The 8,239-nt window shown below is 55.4% G+C and overlaps 1 protein-coding gene across 3 annotated transcripts in view; it reads right to left on the bottom strand.

Annotated features, from left to right (window-relative positions):
- Nucleotides 1-36: 36 nt before the first annotated feature.
- Nucleotides 37-8,239, bottom strand: part of PPP1R1B (protein phosphatase 1 regulatory inhibitor subunit 1B) — an 11,443-nt gene continuing 3,240 nt past the window's right edge. For all 3 annotated transcript variants that reach the window (XM_025363675.1, XM_025363676.1, XM_025363677.1), the window contains exons 2-7: nt 7,927-7,987; nt 7,602-7,624; nt 7,119-7,194; nt 3,078-3,281; nt 932-1,051; nt 37-842 (exon numbers count right to left, since the gene is read on the bottom strand). In XM_025363675.1, the coding sequence (XP_025219460.1) occupies nt 793-842; nt 932-1,051; nt 3,078-3,281; nt 7,119-7,194; nt 7,602-7,624; nt 7,927-7,987 (534 nt within the window). In that variant the 3' untranslated portion in view covers nt 37-792. The remainder of the gene's footprint in view (nt 843-931; nt 1,052-3,077; nt 3,282-7,118; nt 7,195-7,601; nt 7,625-7,926; nt 7,988-8,239) is intronic.

Raw genomic sequence — 8,239 nt, 5'->3', positions numbered from 1 at the left:
TCCTCCCGCTTCCCCTGAAAGAGGAGTCTCAGCACAGTTATTTACAAAGATTTATTACAGCACGGGAGGGGTTCAGGCCTGGAGTCAGGGAAAAAGGGGAAGGGGGCAGAGCAACTGGGGGACAAGGAAAACCTGGCGCCCCCTACCATGTGCCCCACTGGGGATATATACTAGGCGGCATTCCTGGCATCAAAGCACAAAACGCAACAAAGAAGTCTCTGCCAGTCCATCTTCCAGGCACCCAAGAGGAGCAAGGTGATTAAGGGAAGACTCCCAAAATGTTGAGGCTGTGGAGAAAAACGCCTTAGTCCTGGACCCTGGTAGAAGCCGGTGAGAGAAATGGTGACTTGGAATCCTCCATAGGAGAGTGGATGGAAAAGGATCTAAGGGTACCTCAAGGTTCTCAGGACCTCCTTTCCCCAGATCTTAGGGTCCTGCCCTGTGGGTCTCCTGTGTCCAGGGGAGAGGATCTGGGGAGAATTGTGAAGGGCAAATCCCTGTTCCCGGTTTTCTGGATTTTCCAGTGCGCGCTGTCTCACATCCCACCTCCCACAGGGTGAGTGGAGGAATGACTGGCAGGGGTAGGCATCAGGCAGCAAGTGCCCAGGTTCTCTGGGCATCAGCCAAAGGTGGGCAAACAAGCAAACACAGACCAGCCTTAGTCTTCTAGAAGTCAGAAGCCGCAGCCCTAGCAGGCGAGGGGAAGGGCACAAAACAGGGTGAGGATAGAGTGGGTTTCTGGGGAGCAGCGATGTCCCCTCCACTTCCTCCTGGGAGATGCAGGCTGGGTGCTTATGTGCCAGGCTCAGAGGGGGAAGGGCGCTGAGGTTCCTCCCCAGGCTCTGAAAGGCAAGCAGAGAGGCACTCAGGGCCTGGCCCCATCCACCAAGATTCCAGCCCCGCCTCCTCATTCCACACTCCCAAGCCTTACCACTTAGTGCTGGGTCTTCCACTTGGTCCTCAGAGCTTCCATCTCTCTCGGGCTCATCCAGAGGGGGTGGGCGCTCCCAGGGCCCCTCCAGACCCTGGCCACAGGTTGTCTTTTGCCCAGCTGGGGATGGGAAAGAGGAGATAAGAACACAGGCTCCGGATATCCATCTGGCTGTCCTGGAGTGTGAGCTAAGTCTCTGATGGCTGAGGTTAAGCTTTCCAGGGGCATCATGGCAGCATGGAGAGAGCACTAGGCTAGAACAGCTCTCCCAGTGACTAGCCATATGGCTTACATAAGTCAGTTAGTACCTTTCTGAAGGAAATAGTAAGGGGGAAATTGTGCAGATTACTTTAAACAGGATGTAATAGTGAATACCTTGCCCAGACCAGCGCCAGCACCCAGGAGCCACTAGGAGTCGTGGTGGTTTATATTGCTCCATCATAGGGCTGTCATTTGAGCCAGTGCCCTGCCGCTTTTGTTTTTTTGTTTGTTTGTTTGTTTTTGTTTTTTGTTTTTGAGATGGAGTCTCACTCTGTTGCCTGGGCTGGAGTGCAGTGGTGCGATCTCAGCTCCCTGCAACCTCCACCTCCCAGGTTCAGGGGATTCTCCTGCCTCAGCCTCCCAAGCAGCTGGGATTACAGGTGCGTGCCACCGTGCCTGGCTAATTTTTGAATTTTTATTACAGACGGGGTTTCACCATGTTGGCCGGACTGGTCTTGAACTCCAGACCTCGAGTGATCCGCTGGCCTTGGCATCCCAAAGTGCTGGGATTACAGGCATGAGCCACTGCGCCCAGCCACCTCCTGCTTTTCCTGAGGGAACAGTCTCCTCTCACCTCTCTTCCACTGTTTTGGAGGGGTCTCAGTAGGAACTGATTCAGCTCTTCCAGCTGTCTCTTGCCCACAAAGGGCCTGAAGCCCAGCAACAGCTTTTGCCCCCATGGCCAATGCCCTCACTGCCAGATAGGCAGGCAGGAGGCCCAAGACCTTTTGTTTGTGTGGAAGAGCTGACAGCTTCTAGTAGGGGTGGTTGACTCTTCAGTATTCCCATAAATAATGAGACTAAACAGTTTAATGTACCTAGGAGGGACAGATGTGGCACAGCCTTCCATGGCCAGGCATGGAAGAAACAACCATGGAAGGGGGTGAAATCTTCCTGCCTAGAAAATCTCTGGGCCTTGAGACTTTTTTTTTTTTTTTTTTTTTTTTTTGAGACGGAGTCTTGCTCTGTCGCTCAGGCTGGAGTGCAGTGGCACGATCTCGGCTCACTGCAACCTCCGCCTCCCTGGTTCAAGTGATTCTCCTGCCTCAGCCTCCCAAGTAGCTGGAATTACAGGCACATGCCACCACGCCAGCTAATTTTTTATATTTCTAGTAGAGATAGGGTTACACTATGTTAGCCAGGATGGTCTCGATCTCCTGACCTCATGATCTGCCTGCCTCAGCCTCCCAAAGTGCTGGGATTACAGGTGTGAGCCACCACATCCAGCCTGGGACCTTTTGTGGAGTGTTTTGGATCTGGAACATCTGGCTTAGAGGCCTTCTGTTACAGGTATTAGGCCCCTCCCTGGCCCCTCTCCCAGGCAGCTGAGGCTGGAGATGCAGGAGACAGGATTGGTTCTTGAATTTTAAATTCTACATCTAGACACTAGAGGGCACCCTCCCACTCCATCCTAGGAAGGAAAAAGAGGAGAAACAGACCTAACAGTCCTGGAGTGGGCAAGTAAATCAGGCAGCCCTCTGCATCCCAGCAGAGACCACATCCTAGGTTCAAAAATGCAGGTGACGGGGGTGTTGGACTCTCTTGGTCCTCCATCCCTGAATGTCCTTGCACCCCCTTACTACCATAGGTGGGAAGTCCTTTTTTGGCTCTAGCCTCAAACCCCAAACGGCCTGGGCCTTAATTCCCAGGGAAGAGAGGAATTATTAGGGAAAACCAGATTGGGAGAGGGACTGAGCCAAGGATGGAGGAAGCCCATGTCTCAGGTAGGACTGAGTGTGAGGCACCCCATGGAGCAAGAAGACAGGGAGGCCCCTGTGGTGTCACTACAGTTTGCGTGTGTGAGACACTAAATTAGAAGGGGACGTCCCCATATACTCAAGGAGGACCCACACCTAACCCACATGTCACAGGCACTTCAGCTTACCAGACTGCCTGATGACCTTCAGGACTTCAGCCTGGCTGTCCTCTTCTTCCTCCTCTTCTTCATCATCCTCCTCTTCCTCCTCGTCTTCCTCTCTTGGATAACCCAGCTCCCGAAGCTCCCCCAGCTCATCCTCCTCCTCTGAGGCCTGGTTCTCATTCAAATTGCTGATAGACTGTAGGTGAGACTCAGCAATGCGCTGCACAGCTGGCCCAGAGGGGACCCAGGAAGGCAAGGGTCAGCCAGACACAGCCCATGGATCTGGAGATAGTGTGTGGCCCAGCCCCCAGCCTCCTTCCCATAGGCCTGGGACAGAGAATACCCCCTCAGGGGCCCAAGTTCAAAGGCCAAAGGTTACAGGTCAGCCTGATGGGGGTCAGACCAGGGCAGAGGCAGCCAGGGGTAGATTTGATCATGTTTGGCTCTCAAGCTGTCCCAAGATGCTAGCCCCCAGGAGGCTGCCACTAGGCAGCTCCCCCACACCATAGGGCACCAGGCTGGGCAAGACCAGGCGGGCACAGCAGCAGCTTAACATTCCCTGGCTGGAGAGCTTCATTTGCCAAGTACCCAGTACTGGAGACAGTATCTCCCAGCTTCAAGCCCAGGCAAAAGGCACAGGGCGTATGTACCACGGCCTGGGGATTTGCCACTTTCCATTTCTTGGGGGTGCCCAGCCTGCTGAGGGCTCACTGCTTACCCTGATCCTATCTCCCATGCGGTGCATAGTCCCCACTCCCTGGCACTGCCCAGTCATAGATGCCAATCCACATACTCCTGCCCCGGGCTCCAAGGGACAGAACAATTCTGAGGCTGAGGACATAATAGTCTGCAGCCAGTGCAGTCTGTGCCTGGGGATGCGGCGTGCTCAGATGCGGCCCCCACAATCTTGACCCACATCCCCAGGTTCCCAGCTCCCTCTGCGGTGACCTAGAAAGCAACCCCCCAGCCTCCAAAGACCTGCTCAGATAGGGCTGGGAAGGGAACAGTGTGTGCAGCTGGAAAGAAGTTTCCAAAAGATGGAAAGGAGCAAGGGGTTAGAGAAAGGGGCCAGGGCCAGGGGTTCTGGGGGATGGCAGAGTTTGAGGGGCCACTGAGGAGAGGCTGCAGGAGGTGGCGGGATCTTAGAGCATATGGGACACAAAGTTCACAGGCCACAGACAATTTGCTGAGGAAGGGCTGGGGGTGGGGGGATGGGGAGTTGCTGCAGCTTCTTCTTGGTCCGCCAGTGGCCCCTCCCCTCAGAAGGCCCAGGGGGGTAGCGCCAGGCTGGAAACCTCTGGCACAGTGAGCAGGGTGCCATGCTCCTGCCAACTCGGGGACAGGCACAGAGGGTGCTTTGTATGTGCCCGCTGCCCCACCCAGCCCCCAGCTCCCAGCCCAGTACCTCCTACTGGCTCTGGGCAAGCTATCCAGGCAATAAAAGCACAATAAATCACCCTGCCCTGACCTTGGGGACGCAGCGGAGCTTCATTTTGAGCCAAGTGTGAGAGCTCCGACCTTGGAGTACAACCCCTCAAGCCAAGGGCCCCTCAAGCCAAGGCCCCTCTCTCCAGGGCCCTCAGTTCTTCCCTGACAAGCCCCAACCCTGCCAGGCACCTTCCCTTGCCCACAAAGGGACCGAAGCCTACAAAACAGTGCCCTCCTAGTAGAGAAGGATCCATGAGGGCTGTGGGGGGAGGTAACGCAGGAGAGCAGGTGGCAGCCCAGGCAGCTTCCTTCTCCCCCAGTGGGGGAGGAGAGTTCACTTTGTGAGCCACAGTGACAAGAGAAGGTGTGTGCAGCACCTGCGCTGGTGCCCCGTGAGCCTCCCTCGCCTCCCCGACCTCCCTCATGCTTCCTGGGCTCTCTGGGGTCTCCCCATCACTCCTTCCAGGCTGTCCCCTTCTCTGCCCCACTCTGTGGGAGCCTGAACTCCCCCCATCCCAAGTCTCCCTTTTTCAGCTTGAAGGTCCCCAGCCTAGCCCCAGACTGGCCTCCCAGCTCTTGATCCCTTCCCTGCCTCTACTCACCTGGACTCTCCTAAGATGTGGTCTAAAGGGGCAGTTGGGGGTGGTGCACATTTTTGGCCACTGCATGGTGCATGGTAGCACCCTGGCCCTAACATCTTCATCCCGGCCTGTTCCCCCATGCTGGTAGTCAAGAGCCAGGTCTTCCCCTCACATCCACCCAGCCTCTCCCTGCCCAGCCCAAGGTGGGAGGGAGAGGGATTTCTTAAATTCTCTCCTGAGAAGATGCCACTTTCTCTCTCATGCCTGCTTTGGGGCCCTTCCACACACCCCTCTAGGTGGGGAGGTCCTTCCGGGTGCTGAGCCACACTGCCCACTTGCTGCAGCTCTGACCTTTCGTTTTCCTGTACTGGGGAAAGTGAAATAACCCCTTCCCTTCTCTCCTCCCTTCCCAGCCTGTCCTCTCTGTTCCCAACCCTGGCAAGTGGGCTGACAGGTACACCTGTTGACCTTGGCTGGTGCTGGGAACTGATTAAACCCTCCACCGAAGCAGTTCCCAGCATACTCTTCCAGCAGCTCTCCCTCCCAACTTCCGGATGGGGCTGGCTGGGCAGGAAGAGCCCCAGGCAGGAGTTGAGGTGGGGGTTGATAGGCATCAGGGCTTAATCAGGGAGAGGGCCTCCTGTCTCCTTCAGGTATATCTCCCCAGCTCCCTGACTAGAAACCAAGCCTCTTTCAGGGTGGCCCAAAAGTACCCCTCTGACTCGCATCTCCTTTTCTTCGCACACCTTCTTCCGTCTTCCTGGACCTGGGATGCCCTTGACTGCCTGTTAAATTCCTATGATCCTTCAAATCCAAGCTTAAACATCTTTGTGTACCTTCCTTGACCCTTTTTTTTAATTATTATTTTTTCCTGAGACAGGATCTCACTCTGTAGCCCAGGCTGGAGCACAGTAGTGCGATCATAGCTCACTGCAGCCTCAAACTTCTGGGATCAAGCAGTCCTCGTGCCTCAGCCTCCCAAGTGGCTGGGATTACAGGTGCGCACCTCTATACTTAGCTCACTTTTTTTTTTTTTTTTTCCTTGAGACGGAGTTTTGCTCTTTTTGCCAAGACTGGAGTGCAATGGCACAATCTCGGCTCACTGCAACCTCTGCCTCCCAGGTTCAAGTGACTCTCCTGCCTCAGTCTCCCGAGCAGCTGGGATTACAGGAATGCGCCACCACGTCCAGCTAATTTTGTATTTTTAATAGAGACGGGGTTTCTCCATGTTGGTCAGGCTGGTCTCAAACTCCCAACCTCAGGTGATCTGCCCACCTCGGCCTCTCAAAGTGCTAGGATTACAGGCCTGAGCCACCGCGTCTGACCCACTTAGCTCGCTTTTTAAATTTTTCATAGAGATGGAGATCTCACTGTATTGCCCAGGCTGGTCTCGAACTCCTAGGCTCAAGCAGTCCTCCTGTCTTGGCCTCCCGATATGCTAGAATTTCAGGTGTGAGCCACCTTTCTCGGCCCCTCCTTGACCCTTTGAGGCAAAGGCAGGGACCAAATCTGACTCGTCTTATTCTGCCCAGTGCCCACCAACTCAGCCTGGCATATACTAGGTGTTCAGTAAGTGTGTGCAAAAGGAATGGCTTGCTTTTCCATGGAGAAAGGGAAGCAGGAAAGAGGAGACCAGTGTGCAGATCTGTGCAAATGAGATGCAAATGGGAGGGGAGGCCAGGGGTAAAGCCCACAGGAGAAGGCGCCCTAGATGAGCAGGGGTGGGATGTGGTCCAGCACAGGCTGGTGAAGAGGAGCTGCAGGTGGAGTCCCTTCCACGCGGATGCCTGCTGTTGTCTTAGGCCAGCCATCTCTTTTCTTTCAAGCCCACAACCCGATGTTAAGGCCCACAGCTGCCCATTGCAGCCTTGGGGCTCCTGTGTTTTGCGAGGCCAGACTGAGAAAAAATTGGTCTTTACGTGGGGTTGTTGCACCACACTGACAGAGGGCTATGTGTGGCCAAAAAAATCCCTCCCCACTGACAAAAGCTCCCCCAGCGTCTGCCCAGTTCCAGAGATCAAGGGGACAGCCAGGAAGGTCGGTGGGGGGATAGTACCTTTCAGCGAAGGTGGTGTGTAGGCACAGGGGTTGGGTCGCTTCGACTTGAGATGGTGCCCCTCTCCTGAGGCTCTCTGCCAGGGGAAGTGCCAGGTTAAAGGGGCTCAGCAGAGGCCCCTTCCCTTCACCCTCCCTCCATTCCATCCCACCCATGGCCACCCAAGTGGACTGATTTCGCCTCTGCTAATGGGTCCTGCACCTAGGCTGAGCCTCCCCACCCTGTGGCTTTGGGAGGGCCCCCATAAGCCATGGCCTGGTTTAGGGCAGGATTCTAGGTCCTGGAGGTTCCACCCTGAGTCTGAGCAGAGGAGGATCTGCTGGTGGCACCTGGCATGAGGCACTCTCAGAGGACTGCCCATTGATATGCTAATGTGTCCTCTTGGGTAGCACCCCATACTGGTTGGTTGTCACTGCAGGCACCCGTCCGCCCCACCCCAAAGGGCCCAGGCATCCCTCCTTCCAGCTGCCCCAGGAAACTCACCTGGTGGGGGGAGGCTTCCTCCTCTGAGGAAGGCCACCAAAGCCAACCAAACCGGAACCGAGTGAGGAGGAAGAGGAAGAGAGATAAAGAATCCGAGTTATTTTCCCCAGGGTCTCAATCTCTGGGGACAGGGAAAGTGTGCACTCTCCCTTCTGAGGCTGGGAGGTGTCATGTCAATAAATAAAGCCAATAGAGTTGGGTTCCCAGACCTTATCCACTCCCCAGTCTCCTGCTCTGAGTCCTGTTCGTGGAACTTCTGCAGGGCCCCTAGGAAGGCATCAGAGCTAGGGTGGGACAGGGGCTCAGTGGGCAGGGAGGGCCCTACCTGGTGAGGAGTGCTCTGAGAGCCGGAACAGCATGGCAGGCGTTGGTCTCCTGCGCCGGATCTAAGGAGAAGGAGGGAGGGGTGACAAGATAGACACCTGCAGCCCCCCACCCCACCCCAGATAGCAGGGAACAAACAGTGCTTTGGAGTCCCTGGAGAACCTTTGAATCAAAGTCTGTCAGAGCCAAAAGGAACTCTGTAGCTCACCTAACCCCCTCTTTTTTTTTTTTTTTTTTTTTTTTTTTTTAGGGGGTTTTTCTTTTTCACCCCGGGTGGGGGGCGGTGGGCAGGTCTCGGCTCACCACAAGCTCTC

This window comes from Theropithecus gelada, chromosome 16 (assembly GCF_003255815.1).
Source record: "Theropithecus gelada isolate Dixy chromosome 16, Tgel_1.0, whole genome shotgun sequence".
Lineage (NCBI taxonomy): Eukaryota > Metazoa > Chordata > Mammalia > Primates > Cercopithecidae > Theropithecus > Theropithecus gelada.
The sequence above is the reverse complement of the archived record's forward strand: the minus strand, read 5'-3'. Positions and strand labels throughout refer to the sequence as shown.